The 19,012-nt window shown below is 34.1% G+C and overlaps 1 protein-coding gene across 3 annotated transcripts; it reads right to left on the reverse strand.

The window, feature by feature from the left end:
- Positions 1-7,234: 7,234 nt before the first annotated feature.
- LOC140982294 (uncharacterized) lies at positions 7,235-18,203 on the reverse strand. Of its 3 annotated transcripts, XM_073448765.1 has the most exons (15): positions 18,041-18,203; positions 17,423-17,502; positions 17,185-17,302; positions 16,913-17,091; positions 15,408-15,490; positions 15,149-15,333; positions 14,588-14,649; positions 14,274-14,382; positions 13,734-13,853; positions 10,386-10,505; positions 10,154-10,274; positions 9,911-10,067; positions 9,108-9,180; positions 8,408-8,535; positions 7,235-7,523 (listed from the first exon to the last, which is right to left on the reverse strand). In XM_073448765.1, exons 1-15 carry the CDS (start codon positions 18,201-18,203, stop codon positions 7,401-7,403), a joined length of 1,821 nt encoding a protein of 606 aa, XP_073304866.1. In that variant the 3' UTR covers positions 7,235-7,400. The 3 variants fall into 3 exon arrangements, 2 of the variants coding, with proteins under 2 accessions (XP_073304866.1, XP_073304877.1); XR_012176237.1 differs by lacking the exon at positions 9,108-9,180; XM_073448776.1 differs by lacking the exon at positions 18,041-18,203 and having other exon boundaries at positions 17,181-17,302; positions 17,423-17,441.
- Between the last annotated feature and the right edge of the window lie 809 nt (positions 18,204-19,012).

Genomic DNA, 19,012 nt, shown 5'->3' on the forward strand with positions numbered 1-19,012 from the left:
AATTGAACCACACTCGAGTATGATTGATACAGGACGTCTAATCTGTCAGAACAACTTGGGTTTGGAGTGTCCTAGAAGTCATCAGAAGATAGGGTATGGGCAGCCGACCTACCATACTTAATAGGTAGCACTGGAATCGAGGTACCTACCCCATCTTCTACTATAAATAGCAGGTATTAATGTCATTTACCGATTATGAAATCTTTGAACTCTTAAGCATTACACATATTTTTCACCAAATATTACTTTGACTCAGCTCCAACCTGCTGACTTAAGCATCGGAGTGGCCACGCCGGACACCCCTGCGGCGCCCATTCACGAGTTTTTTTCATTGTTTGTAGGTGCTATTGAAGCCATTATCTTCACTCAAATCCCTAAAAACTATAAATTATTGATTTGACTCGTTGGAACTCCTTACCCGGCTCACCCATTTCAACGAAGTCATATCACTTAACTTTACATAAAACATATTGACAAAAACTTGTGTGAGACGGTCTCATGGGTCGTATTTTGTGAGACAGATATCTTATTTGGATCATCTATGAAAAAATATTACTTTTTATTCTAAGAGTATTACTTTTTATTGTGAATATCAGTAGAGTTGACCCGTCTCACAAATAAAGATTCGTGAGACCGTCTCACAAGATACCTATTCAAACATATTGGAATTCTCTTGAAATCTAATCATCCAAACGAGTCAAAGATTTCGAAATCTACCATTTCAAATCCATTGTTTTAAATATAAATTATAAGATTGTCATTCTCTGAGCAGCACATATCCATGCATTATTAAGAATGAATAAAGAAGACAGAATGTCCATGAATTATTGAGAATGGTATAGATTTGGTATATTCTCATTGTATCCTCTTCAAGCACCTTCAAAGTGTCGTCTCAAGAATAATTCTAATTACTTTCCTTACTTTTGGCATAATATAGACTATAGATTGATTAGCTCATTGACTCTTTATATATATAACGAGGGGTAGAAATTGTTGATTGTCATTTTTTAATTATCTTGTTTTGATATTTTTCGATTATGCATATTTAGTTTAATGTGATCGTTTGACTACATTTTTGAAGTCATGATATAGTTTGATTAGTGATTAATTTATGATATTGTTTGTTTAAGCTTGTTGAAGTTATCTTTTGGTTGGTTTTTGAGGATATGATATGACTCACTTTGATATATCTATAACTGCTGAATTGATAAGTCTTATCATTATGTATATTTCTATTTATTGGTGATGAATTTATATTGGGAAGTGGTTTAGGTTTGTATTGGTAATCTTACAGACTCTTGATTAAATAATGATAAGATGCAATCAAGATTTGTTTAAATTTTTTTGATGAGATTTCGTACAAATAAAGGCTTGTTAATGCTTATATTATGTGAGAAAAGTATTTGTTGAAATGCGCCGCTTTTGGATCAGAAAACACCTGACTGTTCATTATGTGTTGCAACAATGTTTTTACAGAACCACCGTACCATTATGATTTTGGTGGTTTTAATTACTAATGGTGTGCACACACACACTCAAAGCTTCGTTATACATTCATCAGGGAGAGAAAGGTCACGTTGTTGGGAGATAACAATCCGCAGTTTCGAAAGGAGTTCGAGTTGACAGACGAATAGTGATCGCCAAATGAAGTCTACTGAATGTATTTATCATAAAGACGTCATTTGAAAAAAAAAAAAGCCTTTTGAACAAGTCTTTGTATGACTATAACATTTTATATTTAGTGGATTTACTTGATAGTTGGGTGTGACCCCGTGGAAGTAGGTTTGTTGGACCAAACCACGTTAAAATTCTGGTGTTCTCGTGTTTTTTATTTTATTATTTACTCACTTAATAAATAACGATAAATAACATGCCACTAATACTGCAAGATAACACGCTTTCAATTGGTATCAGAGCAAGTTCATTATTTATTATAGTGTGATTCTGGTTGTGTAAGTTTGATTTTGCTGGAATGGATTTTATGTGTTGGAATATTATGAATTTCAGAGTTTGACAAATACATCCGCAAGAGAACTGAAGAACCAAATTGATCGAACCTAATTAAGAGATCATAACTAAAAGAAGACTTATTGGAATTAAATGGATTAAGAAATGATGTTCTTATAATAATAAATAAGTCTTAGAATCGATGACACGAAATTCAGTAAACGAATTGGTAATTAGAACTGAAGATATCACATAACTGAACTGAAAAGACCCTTATCAACTGAAGTGTTCTAAACTGAGAAGACATCAGTTAGAACAGATGCTGTCCAGCTGAACTGATATGTCGATCAGTTGACTCCTGATCAGTTAGTCACGTTATCAGTTGTAGTATTAGCTGAGAGACTGACAATTCGTACCAAAGCAAAACAGATGAAACAAAGCAGAACAATCTAATACTTCATACTACTGTCAGACAAAATCATGTACTTGGACTAAATGACGATTCAACGGATATTAGTTATTAAATGCATTCAATGTGACCGTTGGAATCGGAGATTATATATAGCTGATCGATTCAGTTGAAGAAGGTTGGTGAAAATACTGAATGAATTATCTACAATCATCAATCAGTTGCGATACACTCTCAAGCATTTTTCAGTTTACAAATCGCAAACTGCAGATCTTATTTCATTGTATTTATTCGTAGCATTCAGGTTACTCCTTAGAGCGATTTAGTTATTTACTGTAATGTGTTGAAAAAGTAAGAGTTTTATCTTGACAGTGTATAAGTCCAACTGAAGTGGATTATTACAATCTGTTATAATACATCAAAGTATTTTAGTGAAAAACTTATTCTTGAGATAGAAGGGGTGACGTAGGAGCATTTGAAGACTCTAAACATCCATAAAAATCGTGTATTCTATTTTGTTATTTATTCAGTTTTTACAAGTACCTCACCATCAGTATTCAATCTATATTTCAGTCTAACTTCACACTATTATTAGTTGACTGATTTATATTGATAAAAAAGATTTCAGGATCAATTCAATTAAAGAATTTATTCATATCCAAAAGATTGCAAAAAAGCCAGAGTGTTTATTCAACCCTCCTCTAAACACTCCAACTGCATTAACCAATCCTATCAAGTTGTATCATAGCAGTTAATCTTGTCTTGAATACATTCATATGCTCAAACTGATAACCATGTCTTTATTCAACAAAATCCCCATGTTCTCCAGAGAAGAGTTTGACGATTGGAAAATCAGAATAAGAGTTCATTTAGCTGCTTTGGACGATGACATGTGGTACGTCATAACTGCTGGAACCATGAAGATTATGAAAGCTAACACAATTGTTTCTCTTATTGACGGAGCACCACATCGTATAGAAAAGCCACGTGATGAGTGGACTTCAGAAAATAAAAGAAAGGAAAACTTGGACAATGTTGCCAAGTACACTCTGTACAATACGCTGGATAAAAACACATTCAGCAAAATCAAAATGTGTAAATCAGCTAAGAAAATTTGGGAGAAGCTGATTCAACTGTGTGAATGAAATGAACATACCAAGGAAAACAAATTTTTAGTTGCTGTTCAGGAGTTCGACAATATCAAGATGAAAACCGGAGAATCAATGAGTGAGTTCGATGAAAGAGTAAATTGCATCGTAACCGAACTGAATGCACTAGGAATAGTGCACTCAAACAAAGACATTGCCTTAAAAGTGATGTAAGGCCTTCCCAAGGAATGTGATGTCAAAACTATGACCATGAGAGAATTGAAAGATATGAATAATGTGGGGCTACACGACTTATTTGCAGACTTAAAAACCTACGAATTCAAAATGCAAACAGAGAAGGCGAGCCAATAGTTCCATCAGTTACAACAGCTCTAAGTGCACTGAAACTGGAACCAACTGTTTCAGTTGAGAAGTCAACGGAACAACTGAGCAATGACGCAATGTCATTGTTTGTAAAGAAATTTAGGAAGTTTATGAGAAATAATTAATGTTCCTTCAAGATAAACTATCATATAAATGAATCAAAGTAGGAACCAAATGCGTGCTTCAACTGCGGAAAGACTGGTCACTTCATTGTTGATTGTCCAAAGCTAAAAAAGGACAGCAAAAGATCCATTGAAATGGGTAAAAAGCCCTTTGAGCATAGAAGAAGATTCAAGGATGAGAAGAAGTCATCCAGAAGAAAGAATTAAGCATTGGTAGCTGAAGAGAATAAGTCAAAGTGGGTCGAAACTGGCAGCGAAGCATTGGAAATCGAGAGCTCAAGCAGCTCCAGCGATGAAGAGGAGGTAAAATACCTCATGGCTGATGATGCAGAGCTGGAGTCCATCACCAAACAAGTACTTGACTTTAGTTCTACTGATTTAACACGAGAAGAACTCATTTTCACACTGCACGATATGGTTAATGAGCACCACAAGCTAGCTATCTCCTTTGAGGAAGCTAAGACTAAGCAAAATGATCCTTCAAATGACACCGCTGATAGCCTAAAATCAGTTGAAAGCCAAAATGTCAAAGAATAGATTGCTAAGCTGATAGCTGAAAGGATGAAAGTAATTATTTGATTCAGCTGCTGAGATCAGAAAACTCTAGACTGACTGAAGTAATTCAAGCTTGGAATAAGTCGTCAGTCACACATACTGAAATTCAAGGGTCACAAAAACCAGTTGGAGATAAGACTGGTATGGGATTCAATAGCCAAGATGAACCCTCAACTAGCGGTACAATGCCGAAACTGAACACGAACAAAATGAAGTATATTCACTTTGTTAAATCAATAATGATAGATAAAAATCTTGAGTTCAGTAAGCCGGTTGAGAAAACCAACTGAAAATATGAAAAATGTAAAACGGCACGGAATTGGGTACATCCCCAAGAGTTCAAATGAATCAAGCAATTAGTAACCCAAGAGGTCCAGTTATGGTAAACAGAACTCAACAAAAGACTAATGTAATAACTATTAACTAGCAAGCATGTTCAAAAACGCTACCGGATAAACAATAAGATTAATAGAGCACAAACTCACGTTGTATCATCCTCACCGCACTCATCTGTCACACACAAGTTAGGAAATGTTATCGAGAACACAAAAACTGGTAGATCAGTTCGGCTGATCCAAATATGTGTTCTCAAAGGACTAATCAGTTCTGTACCAAAAAAAATTTGAGTACCAAATTTATTTATTATTTGTGATTGCAGATTACTGGTAAATTGATCAAACATTCAGTCTGGTACTTGGACAGTGGATGTTCAAGACACATGACTGGAAACACTGAACTGATATCTCAACTGATCAATTATTCTATTCCCAATATCAGTTTTGGGGACGCTTCACAAGATAAAATTATGGGTAAGAGTAAGCTTATCCATGGTAATATTATTATTGACGATGTTTTACTTGTTGATAATTTGAAATATAATTTAATCAGCAACAGTCAATTATGCGATCATAATCATTCAGTTGAATTTAATAAACATGCGTGTACTATTAAAAACGCAACTGTTGATATCATTGTAACAGAAAATAAATGTGAAAACACATATAAAGTAAGTTGGAGTCGAGTGATTGTTGTTGGAAGGAAGAACGATGAGAAAATGGAAGAACAAAGGAGAAAAAAATTTCGAAACTCCCTTGGCAAGACTCCTAGTTACGGCCGCTGTTCTTTTCGTGAATTGTATGTTTCGGTGTGTTTCGGTGTGTGTGTGTGAGTTTAGGGCTTAGGGTTTAATTATTTAAAAAAAAACAAAAAGACTTCTTAATCACTTAATTAATAGGCTTTATCAAACTTAGTTTTTAATTAATAAATTAGGCCCATTAAAATAAATAAAATTATTAGGCCTCAAATTTAAAAGATTTTAAAACACTTATTTTCAAAATCTCATATAAATTACTTAAAATTTCTTGTTTCCACTAATTAATTTAAATTTGACCTTAAAATTCTTAAATTATTTAAAATAAATGTTTTCTTAACTACAAATAAAAATTTAGCTTGTAAATCTTTAATACATTAATCGTCTTCGATCCTCCGTCCTTGGGCCAACCACAGATATTCATCTGAAAAATTTTAAATTATGAAATCAAGCAAAACTACATAATTAATCATTTAGTCAATCAAAATATATCATTCATGTATCCAAAATCATTTAATTAAAATAATTTAGCAATTTAATAATTTTCATGCATGCGATTTACGTAACCAGATTTTTGGACGTTACAAAAAGAGTCTTTTATTTGAATAAATCCTTGTATGATCATAACATTATATATTCAGTGGATTCACTTGTTAGCTGCGCGTGACCCATTGGATGTAGGTCGATTGGACCGAACAACGTTAAAATTCTGGTGTTATCGTGTTCTTTATTTTATTATTCACTCACTTAATAAACAACTAAAAAAACAAGCCACTAATAGTGCAAGATAACACACATTCAGAAATATTTTTATATAACTAAATAACTCACACAAGTAATATTCTAATCCAAGACCTCTTGAATCTCGGGACCTCACAATTGCTACTAGAGTAGGTATCTTTTGAGACGATCTCATGAATATTTATCTGTGAGACGGATCAACCCTACCAATATTTACAATAAAAAATAATACTCTTATCATAAAAAGTAATACTTTCTCATGTATGACCCAAATAAGAGATCCATCTCACAAAATACGACCCGAGAGACCGTCTCACACAAGTTTTTGCCTTGCTACTAGACCATAAGATCCTTGACGCTCGTTAACTTTCTTTCCGATAACTTTCTCTGCGGCTAGGAAATTGGACGAGTCACTGTAGGGCTTATTTCCTTTACTTTCTGCAAATAAAATAAATCTCAATTAAAGGACACATATTGATAATTTTAAAAGACAAACATTGTTAAAATAATTATTTTAACAAACTTTTTCATTAGACTTTTTTACTCACGTGAAGTTCGTGCAATACATATTTTGCTTCTATATAAACCTCAATTAAAGCACTCAAAATATATTTAAAAGATAATCATTGTTGAAATAATTATCCTAATAAACTTTTTCGTTAGACTTTTTCACTCACGTAAAGTTCGTGAAAGTAGATTTAAGACATGGAACTTTTTGCCACCACCATACATCAAAAAGTAATAAAATAATATTAGACTACGTGCAACGATGGTACTTCAATGATTTGAACAGTGAAATAACGCTTAACTTGCATGTTCAGAAAGAACATTTCAACTGATTCTACAAATTCGGATGCAGAAAAGTATGCAAACCTATGCTGTAACAAACACCCATTACTTGAGCAGGAAAAACTATAATCGTTTTAAAGGAACAAAAAATATCGAGATTATCTATCTATACACGACAACTACTTGCCCAAACCAATATGCAGGAGATCAAGATAAAACAAGCACCAACTTTCCAAGAATTCCTCGATACAACAGAGAAAAATCGAGGTAATAACCTATGAAAGAGCTTGATTCATCGTGGAACGCATAGACAGCTGCTGCTCGTAAAGTTCCCGGAATATCTTATATTTAGCATCATGGTACTTCTTTACTTTTGGATCTTTAGATGGATGCACAACCTATTAAAAGTTATGAAAAACCATAAATCCAAGCGATAGCAAATATTTAAAGATGGATCGTTAAAAGTATTTAATCACTCTCATTTTCGTTGGAAAATTACATTTTCAATATGTGCAGTATGCACATTTTCTATTTTTGGTCATGATATTGGTTATTCTACTGTCTTAGTCCTCTATTTATCTATTTTTTCAATTTAATCACTTTTCACAAGAGTGCTAATGTAACATCGGAAAATGACATTGTGACACCGAAAATCGCTTGCATATAACTTCAGCTATTACTTACAAGTTGATGTCCCGTCGTCAGCGTTATAGTGAAAACAATACTATAATTGGGAAAAAAATATCACCCTAGTATGATTTCTACAAATACCAATTTAAACAAAATTTACATTATTTGACATACAATAAAAAATGCCTCCTGATAAAACAATAAAAAAATAGTTTAAACTTTCAAAACATTTTCCCCAAACATTTTCCAAAAATATAAAATTAAAACCAAAAATTGGGTGAATCTTTGTAAAATGCTTAGTTGCTACAAGCCTACAACTAGATAAATACTCGTCTCATAAATGGTATAGATCAGAAACGTTGACAGAATATTGAACAATCCAAAGGAGAAGAAAAGAGGATAAATGATAAAAATAGAGGATTTACTTGGTCTGCATCTCTTTATAGTTTTAAGCAGACGACATAGTTTTAAGCAGACGACAATGGCGAAAAATATATATGAGCAAAAGCGGAAGAGATGCTTACCACATGACTTGTATCATGCTACGAACTCAAGTGTTATAGCTGAAGATCGTGTAATATTGATAACCATCTATCTCTCCCTTTAACGATTAAATCATTTTGGATATAACAAGAAGCAGTTACATGCATACCTGACCAGCTGCATTTAATGCTCTCATGGCCTCTCGGACAGTGGAATATTTCTTTGAGGCAACAGCACCAAGAATAGCAGCACCCAATAACACAGATTCATTTTCTCGGGGAAGAACTATAGGATAACCTGCCCAAATATACAGTATTGCCAAAAGTATCTTGAGTCTGAAATTTAGAAAGGAAAAGAAAATGTATTCAACTCAAGGCAAGAAAAAAAGACATCGTGGATCGAGTTCTTCTCCCCTCCAAAACAGGCATAGATCAAGTCTGGAAATTTCAAGTATGATCACTGTCGTCTAAAGGCGTCAATGGAAAAATGCAAAACCCTTCGAAATTCTCTCCCAACACAGAATTAAAATGAACATGATGTGTCAATCACCATCTAAGGAGGCCAGTAATAAGTGAAGGTGACAATGAATGTGCATACAAAGTTTGTGAGTTTTATTTTTCCAAAACATTCCGACTGCTATGGCCATTATACTAGGACAGTGCAAAGATTATCCATAAAAAAACATAATGGTTCACGTGTGCAGCTAAACTATAACCCATTCAAGATTTAAGATAACTTATTGGAGAGATAGATGGAACAAAGTTACAAAATAAAATTTCGGAAGTCATCTTCGTCCAAGCATATTCACTGGTACGAATGCATGTATGCGCAAATGCGCACATGTATATATGTAGAGAGACAAAGATAACCTATGATGTCTGCATGCTCTTGAACGAACAAGGAATTCTTTGCAAGTCCACCACATGCAAGCAACGTGTCAATCTGGAGACAATGAGCAGATAGGAATAACATATGGCCAAAAGTCATTGAGAATGCAACATACGATTGTTAATTTTAAGAACAAAAGAGATTGTTCATCTTATAAAATTGTATGGCACACGGCGCACCAGAGATGTCAGGATAATGTGATCAATATAAACTTAAAGCAATTAGCAGAAAGCAAGCAACGCTGCCAACGTAATGACATGAAAATTGGGGTAAATAACAAAGTGGACCCGCCACACTATGCCAAAACGGCTAAAACCACTCATGAAAGTTTTAATTAAGAACTTAAACCCTCCAGCCGATATTTATTTGTAGTATGCATTTTTCTATGCACCTATGAAGAAGGCAGTCAAAATATCATTTCACTATTATAATAACATAATAAATTTTCTCATTTTATGGCATCCCAAATTCTTCAAATACTTTTGCTTTTAAAACTCCAATTTGCGACAACTTCATGCTTGTGTATAAAACCATGTATAGCACCCTAGAGAGAAAAAAACACTATAGGCGGGAGGGTTAATTATTAGTTTAAAATGCTGGACGTTTCCTACCAAGCACAACAAAGAAGATATACATGAATTATCCTAACAATTGTAAAGATAAAGAAATGATACAATTATAACTACAATTTTTCTTGCGTAATATCTGCCAATGATTTCCAACTATAGCACAGAGAAATTGCTTAAAATATAGGATGAAACATTGCATGCATCAACTTCCTTACTTTGTGTCCATGGGAATTGCAATGCTCTACAATATGTCGTGTGCCATATGCAATTCCCTGTACTGTGGCAAGATAAAGAAGAGCCAGCTGCTTTTCACTTGTATCAAGAGTTAAGCCACATATCATTCCTTTCGATTTTGGATCTGCAATCGGAGATCTAAAATAAAAGTTTAGAAGGTACAATCAACAATTTAGATTTGCGAGTTCCAAATATAAAAGGATCGAAGAAATTTTGAGTTTTACCTGTTTCCATGAAAATCGGGGAGGACGTGAACATCATTAGTCAGAGCAGCGAGAAAAGGAGAACCTAATTCTTGTTTCACCGACTCCAGTATCTCACCAAGAAGTTCAAATATTGAAATGCCTACAAGACCAGAAAGAGGAAAATTTTTAAAAGCGATTAGGCGGGAGAAATAGACCAAACATAAAATACAAAACCATATTAAACATCTGTGAGAAGTTCAGGCAATCTCACATCGAGAAGCCGCTCGATTCGCCAGATGAGGAGAAGCGATATGGTTCTCTATGATATAATCTAGCGAAGCGCCAGTGGCACTCTGGCCTCCTTCTGTAAGCCAATACTGAGGCACCATAGCTGAAAGATTTTTGTGAAGTTGAACAAGTCAGATGTTACTACTTAGTCACCTCTTGAATAGAACAAGAAATACATTAACTATTCAGAGAACCACTGGAGACTCCACTCCGGTCACAATCTTTTTAGCTATTGTAAGGTCCTCAATCCACTCCGGTCACAATCTTTTTAGCTATTGTAAGGTCCTGAATTGTACTTTCGATAATTTTCTCAAAATTATATTTTAAAAATGATTTGAACCAAATATTTTAGCGTGTAACTTGAACTTCTGAATGGATCGAAAAATCAAGTTTTCGACAAAATTCTAAGGAAGTAATTAGCATAGCTTAGTGCATGGCCAGCATGTGAAGTTGATTGTATTTTCTGAAATTTGACTGCCTTTTGCCGCTCAGTATCGACCCAAACCATGGTGTCATGCAGTGTGCAGGTTAATTTCACAGTAGATGCCCTGTGCACAAATAGATGTATTTTGTTATTTCAAGCACCCAGTGTGCAGCACCTTGCATGTTTTAAAGTTTTTCTCAACTTATAGCATGGCCACTGCACAATGGTGTGCATAGACGGTGGCTAGGGTTTTGCATAGTGCATGGCATCATGCATTTCCATGTTATTTTCTTTTAGGTTCTTACACCAGAATCTTGTTTCTGATGTTATGAAGCTAAGGTGCTTAAATGTGATGGATGGGTCATGGGCCTTACATGTAATAATCCATTGCAGCAAGATGGAAAGTTAAGCCCAAAAAATAAATTGATATGCTATTATCTTTTATCTAGAAATTTGTTATCTTATATTTTTGTTAGGACATGGTGATACTTTTATTTATGATCAAATGATCTTTTTATTTTGGTTATGATATGGTGATATTTTATTTTTTTATTAAGATTTGATAATCTTTGTTTGAATCATTATACTTGTTATAAATAGAGATAGGTTGCAATCGTAAAATTATCAAGAAATTATTCACAAGCTTGCCTTACGAGATCTGAGGTCCTCTTCCAAGAGTCTCAAACCAAGAAATCAAAAGATTCTTTCTAACGAGCCTGAAAGAATCACACCCCATTACTGAATCTAAAACATGGGACCATAACAAACTGGTACAAGAGGGATATCACGTTTTTCAACAAAACTTTAAAGCTTTTGTAGAAAGTTATCAGGAGTACAAGGTAGCTGCCAAGAAACGGCAACAAGCTCTTCGGATAAGTTGGAAAAGATTTCCATGTGTCTGTCAACCATGCGCTTGAAAGAACGAGATCAGAGAAGAGGACACGAATCAATGGGGCACCAACGACCAGCATTCCGAAGGACGACGAGGTAGCACCAATGGCCATCTCAACATGCCTCGGTATTCGAAACTCATTTTTCCCAGGTATAAAATAGAATCAAATCTGTTGGGATGGTTTAGATTATGCAAACAATTTTTTCGACTCCAACACTTGCAGGAGGAAAACAAGGATTGGTCTCTTTCTATCTTGAGAAGAGGATCCAACTCAGGTCTCTGAAGTCAGAACTAGATCATCCAGGGTTACGGAGGAGGAATTTAAGAACTATTGTCATCTATGCTTAATCCTTGAAATATCCCAACAGCTATAATTGTTCTTGAAGATATCCAAGTGCCTCTTTGCACGAACTGTGGTTCCATACCCTTTTCTCATGATTGAGGACAACCATGATCCAAGGGGGGGATATCAATGTCATTGGACCTTACACGTAATAAACCATTACAACAAGATGGTAAGTCAAGCCCAAAGAATAAATTGAAATGCTAACATCTTTATTTAGAAATAGGATTTGTTGTTATTTTTAATTTTGGTAGGATATGGTGATATTTTATTTATGGTTAGGATACGGTTTTTATAAGGACTTGAATATCTTTATTTGAATCATTTGTACTCTGTTATAAATATAGATAGATTGCATTAATAAAATTACCAGTAAAAATATTCACAATCTTGTGTTATGATATTTATTCTCTTCCACCGAGCCTCAAGCTAAGAGATCGAGAGGTTCTCCTAACGAGCCTCAAAGAATCACCCCACACTAAGCTTCAAGTGTTAGTGGCAAAAAATGCTCAAGGAGACTAAAAACTTCTGTAAGAACCTCAGAACTAACATTTCTTAAGCTTAATCTTGTTTTCACAAGTCTTGATCATGTGCTGAACATGGAGTTAGAGAGTCCTGAATAGAATGAGGAACTTTCTTGATTTCTATGTTATTGACATGATTGAATGCTAAAGATATGATAACTGATTTGTGTTATTGTTGATGGAATTTTTTTTTTGAATCAATGATCCTAGCACATTGTAAGTTTTTAGGGACGTTGGTTCCATAAATTGCTAGCACTAGTCTAGTATATGGGAGGAAATTCATGTTTGACATTTAGAGATAATGGTCACGTGATATTATTGAATTTTTTATGAGAGTAGAAAAATAATTATGTCTACAGTTATGACTGATTCATGTAAAGAAAGTGTTTGAGAAAAGAACGAAGAGAATACTTGGGGCTTAGGCGATTGCTAATCTTATATTCAGGCATAAGCTTGTTGATAATGGCTTGAGAGACAACAAGTTTAAGTGACTCAATTGAATTAGTAGACTCGTGCATCTATTGTACTAAAACCATGTCTTAATATTTTGAGTATAACACATGCATTTGTGATTGGACTCGAGGTATTCATGTTGGATTAGGAAATAATTTTAAAAGTCGTGATATTTTTTTGTTCCATGATTTTCCACTAATTTGTGTCTCGACATCCTATCACCAACTTTAGTCATGTCGCATACGTAAGACGAGAAAATAATAGACACTTTTTGGATCTTAATGACAAATTGAGCAGCATAATCCCACAAGGTATTTTTGTCTGCCTCACTATACATGTGTGGTAAAAGTGGCTTTTATTGTAGCTTCAAAATTCTAACTATAGCCTCGTCAAAAAAAATTTCTAACCATAGGTCGTATGTTATAGTCATCCCATTTTCTCACCTATTGGGATAAAAAAATACACATTTGACCACCATTGATTCTTTTTTTTTTAAAAAAATGATCATTTAACAGAAGCCATTTGGAATAAAGTTGAGAAGGAGACTGAGTAAATTGTTCTTTTGTTTCCTGCAACATTGAATAAAATGAAAGGGCCTGTGGCTGTTCGTTCTAGAGATAAAGAAACCAAAAACATATATTATGTTGAATTANAAAAAAAAAAAAAAAAAAAAAAAAAAAAAAAAAAAAAGTTACCTGACCAGAATGGCCCCCAGACCCCAGGGATGAATAGCTTGGTTTTAGAGATAGCCATGTGGCATGTAGAAGTTCCACATACTAATACCATTCTATGACATATAGTCTCCTCATCAACCTCTGCAAGTCCAAAACTCCCAAATAAACACATATACAGGAACATATGACTTTCCAGCAGAACCAATTGTTTGGTTTATTCGCTGATTCTTCATTTCCCATAACAATGGCAAATATTGTCAACCCATTTTATTCTCATTCCCCAAAATATATTTTCCCTCATTTTCAGATCTCCCAATGAAATTATTACTATTAATTCAGATTTGTATCGCTTCCCGAAAAGACATTATTATATTATATTATATTATATCTTAAAAACAATATTATAAAACAAAATTTAATAATAAATTATATTAATATGACACCACTATCAGATAATAGCTTACATGAGTCGGCATTTACAGAAACAAATCTTCTCTTTCCAAAACAAGGAAAATGAAACCAAATAAGCAGAGTCATTTTGAGAAAACAAAAAATATTAACCTTTAGATTCTAAATCTGAGGCCGGCGCACTTTCCATTACTCCCACACCACCAGCATGAGCGTCTATCAGCGATGATCCAACTGGGGTTCCAGCCACCAGACCCAATTCCTGAAAATATGATTTTGTTTAGCATATAGAATGAAGAGCCCCAGTAAAGTACATAAAAGCAGTTTAAAAAAATGAAAGATTCAAGAAAATATTGTCCTATAAAAACATATGAATGCATGTGCTCTCATGTTGGTTAAGTGGCCCTTTAACATTATTAATACAATCAAGAAGCATCGCTTGGGCAAGAAGATCCAGGACTCCTTGCCTTCGCAGCATCAGGTGTGAGCCCAGAGCCCAAAGCATGACCAGGAAAAGCTACACTTCGTCCTGTAAACATAATTTCAAGTAAAAATCAAGAAATACTCACATAAAACAATTGAACAATAACACCAAACATATTAGCATAAAAATAGTATTTTAGAAGCATTAAAAATGCCAAAAAGCACCACAGGATCAAGATGTAGACAAAAGAGTTATTGTAGGGGCCTAAGAAAGAATTTGCAGGAACTTCGTACAATTTGGAACTTTCTCTTTAAAGCTACACTCAAATGACTTCCTATTCAGAATTTACACATCAAAATTGTTCAGTGAAAAATCAAGATAAAAAATATCTCCACACCCAAGAAAGAATGCCATAGTAGTTTGTGAAACACACGAGGCAGATCCTTTTCTTTACATTTTAGTGGCATATACCAATTCATCATGATCCAATACCTTAAGAAAAGTAATATATTATATCAATTAATAAATGGTACAAGGAGGCTAAGGAAACTTCTTCAAGTCAAAATGTTTTACTAGTTGTACACACATAAAGTTAGATATATACCGATTTTGGAATGATGACCATCCACAAGATCACCTAAACCAATCTCCTCCCAAAAATCATCATCCCATCCAAGAGCTTCCATGTCACGGGAGTCTTTCTCGTTGATCTGTTGCATATGTGCATGACCTAAATAAGTCCACTTGCAGACCGTTGTGCAAAGACTCCGAGTATCATCTCCTGTTGCTCTAAGAAAGAATTGATATGAGATATGAATTTGTTTCACAAGTGTAGCACGACAGGCAATATTTCAGGGCTTTACCTATATGATAACCAATCACTTAGATCCATCCACCTAAATGCCATCGACCAAGACTCTGGTAAATTTTCTTTGACCCACAAAAGCTGCAAATAGAATACTGCAGAATCCATAAACACGTTCAGCAATATTAAATGCACTCGTGATCGTTTATTTCTTTACTTCTTCATTTGCCTCACAAAATTAAAAAAAAATCACCTTAACATACTGCCATTACAATCAGAGACATATTACCAAACTGAACGGAAAATAAAAGGTGTCGCATGTAAATTAAAAACAATAAAATTAAGGCTGACTCCCCCATCCCTAACATCATTGAAGTACGGAAAATAAAAACTACCTAAAAAGTCAAAAAGTTTCAAGTTAACCATATCCATTTCATCGTTTGATAACATAAACTTTAATCCTTCTGCTGCAAGAAGGATGTCTTCCCTTTCTCAAGTGACCTACCGCCAACATCTTAACCTTCCCTATATCCATATCTTCTAACATGATTTTCACCACAAGTTCAGTTTACCCTTAAAGACTCGGTGATTTTCATTGTCTCCGATATTCAATTCAATCAAAACACATATCAGACTCAAATTTCCACAGACAATATTTATACAAAGTCACATTATTCACAGATATTATATTCCCACAAATAAATAAAGCTGGTTAAAGAAAAGGCACCTTGATGTAATTTGTTGTGTAAATTGCAATTGGTTTTGTCTATGGAAAATGATTTACTGAAGAAATGTATCGTCCATATTTACTTGATTGGACGAGTGTCAAATTAACCAAGGCATTCGTTAACTATATTTTTACTACGTGAAAGCAGAATCTTCTGCCAAATTCCTGAACAGAAATAACTCGCCCTATGTTTATTGTCACAGTTTAAGCAAGAATCTAAAACTGAGGATAGGGTGATGATCCAATTTTTATAGATATTAAAGCCTCTTATGAAAACCTAAGATAAATTATATCAACGTTTGTACTTTGTACAAACTAGAAACTTTCAGACTGCAAAACCATCAATTGTGCGTCAAAAATTGAAGTATTCATTGAAAAATGCAGAAGGTTGACTCAAAGAACAAATGTAAGCATTCAAGGGTTTTCTGCCAATGAGTCGGATTGACATGGTGATTTCAATTCCAAATTATTTCGGGAAAACCTTGTATCTAACAACCAGGGAATGGGGCAAGGAACATTTCGCAAATAGCAGACGTGTGACATTTACTAATACTTTGAACTGATCGAAAAAGTCCTTTTCAGATGCAGAAAACATCCTAATAGTTGTGGTATTCTGTAAAGTTCCTAACCATGAGCTGGAAACACGAGTCACAAGGCTTCAGCATAGGATGTTCTTGACATCTAATACATCATAAACATTTAACACTTGGAACGCCTTCTAGAAGACCTCAGTTTAAAGTAATTTTGCCAGCCATTATGTTGATTACAAAAATGTTCAGATATAAACACCATCATCATACAAGAAAGTGAAGGCGCTTTCATAATTGTGTAAATACCTTAGGTGGCTGCATCTCCGGGGATACAGCCCCACCACAATATTCCAGCACTGGCGAATTAGAGGAATTGATCCTCTCAGCTTGTTTTACAGCTCTGTGGTCCATCCACACTATCACATTTCTTCTTGTGTCACTGCTCCAAGAAACTGTCACAGGTTCTCCATCATAATCAACAGCAACTGCAAAAAGTAGCTCCAGCTAAAAGCTGCATGATGTAGACGTAAATAATTGTAGCATATATAACAATCTCAGAAACTTTTTTGCTTACAAACCAAGAGAACAAGTAGCAGCAAATCCCAAACTGGTTACTTCTTCTCCAGATATATTTGCAAGAGAGCATGCTGCTTTGACAGCCGTGCAAATTGCAAGCCAAATATCAGTTGACGATTGCTGGAATTCGAAAGAACAAGGCATATGATTTATATAAATGCCAAACATGTATGACAATTTTGTACGCCTAATTGTATAATTTAAATTATATTTTGATAATTCCCAATGGTCAATTGTCACCTCAACACAATCACCATCTTTCCAAATCTGTATCGGGCTGCTAGAACAACCTAAAAGTTTCCCATCTTCATCAAAGAGGCCTGTATTAAATTTAAACATCAGAGAAGAGAGAGGGAGGGAGCATCCAGCAACAAGCTCCGTAATGCCAGATTTCAAATAAACATAGATGTGCCATTCCTCAATTTCGATATGTTGAAATAAATAACCTGAGATAAAATATAAAATTGAAACGCAGAACCATAATGACTGATCATCAAACAATGTTTTAAGCTTCAACCCGATCATAAGCAGCACATAACTTCTTTTCTAAGAGCCCGTTAACTAAATTACAGCAAATAATGACCATTAAGTAATCAAATCTAAACGAATTAGCTTAAACTATAAGCCGAAGAAAAGTAAATGAATGTAGCTGTAAACGCATTTAGTACGACCAACAATAAGCCATATCAAGAAAATCGCGTGAATTTAACCGTAAAAATCAAATGATTCAGAAAAAAACCAAGAACTAATAATTTACAATTCGACAACCATCACCCGATAAGTTCACTCACAAACAACAGCAGCAAATCACACCATATTCGACGTGAAAATAGATGATGGGATGGAATCAAAAAGGACCTGCGCGTGCGCTGCCGGTGCCAACATCCAAACCAAGATAGACGGGGCGTCGACGGGGCGGAACCGGCGGAGCGCTTTGCATTTCGACGGCAGCGGAGAAGCTATGGCGTTGGCGATAAGAAAATAAGAGTGGAACTTTATCTACCTCATGTGCCTTTGACATTTTTAATTAAACAAACATTATAAAACTAATTGGCAAATGATTTAGAGATTGAATGGTTGAAATTTAATATTTTAATATTGAATATTTGAATATTGAATGTTGAATACTTGAATGTTGAAAATTAAGTAAAATTAGGTGTTGAATATTAAAATTTGTGTGTGATGATGAAGGTAATGATGTAATTTATTTTTGGATTATTTGTAAAGATTTTCTATAAATAGATCTCTCATTTATGAAGAAAATCACAATTGAGTTGAGAGAAAAATATTATAAAGTGTGTAGTGTGATAATTTTGAGAGTTTGAGATTTTTACTTTTTACCGTAAATTTTTACTTTTTCACAACACGTTATCAGCACGAAGCTCTAAAAGTCCTCTATATTTTTCGAAACACCAAAACAGAAGAAAAAGGTAACAAAAGTAATAATATTTATTTTACTATTTATTTATTTATTGTGTATATACTTAATATATAATATAATATTATAATAAAATAAATTTTTCAAAAACTTGTTATAAATCTTGGGAGGATGTTAAGACGACATCCCACACTCCCGGTAAAGGATACGACAAGTATAAAAGTTTATAAGGTTTTTAAATAAAATATTTTATGACACATCATTATAATATTGTGATATGATATACATAATTATTTAAAACATTATTAATATTATATACACCATATTATTACTATAAAATTATACAAATACATACATTTATTTTCTTGTACACCAATGGTCATAAATGGTAACAAAACGGCTAATTTTTTCCCTATATATATGATCTCACAGACACATTCAATCACTCCAAC

The sequence above is a fragment of the Primulina huaijiensis genome, chromosome 1 (genome assembly GCF_012295235.1).
Source record: "Primulina huaijiensis isolate GDHJ02 chromosome 1, ASM1229523v2, whole genome shotgun sequence".
NCBI classification, from domain to species: domain Eukaryota; kingdom Viridiplantae; phylum Streptophyta; class Magnoliopsida; order Lamiales; family Gesneriaceae; genus Primulina; species Primulina huaijiensis.

Coding starts and splice junctions, on each gene's coding strand:
- LOC140982294 (XM_073448765.1), bottom strand. CDS start 18,203: ATGTCAAAGGCACATGAGGTAGATAAAGTTCCACTCTTATTTTCTTAT. Junction 13,854..14,273: donor CTCAGATTTAGAATCTAAAG/GTTAATATTTTT, acceptor TTGGACTTGCAG/AGGTTGATGAGGAGACTATA. Junction 8,536..9,107: donor AGAGCATGCAGACATCATAG/GTTATCTTTGTC, acceptor ATATTTGGGCAG/GTTATCCTATAGTTCTTCCC.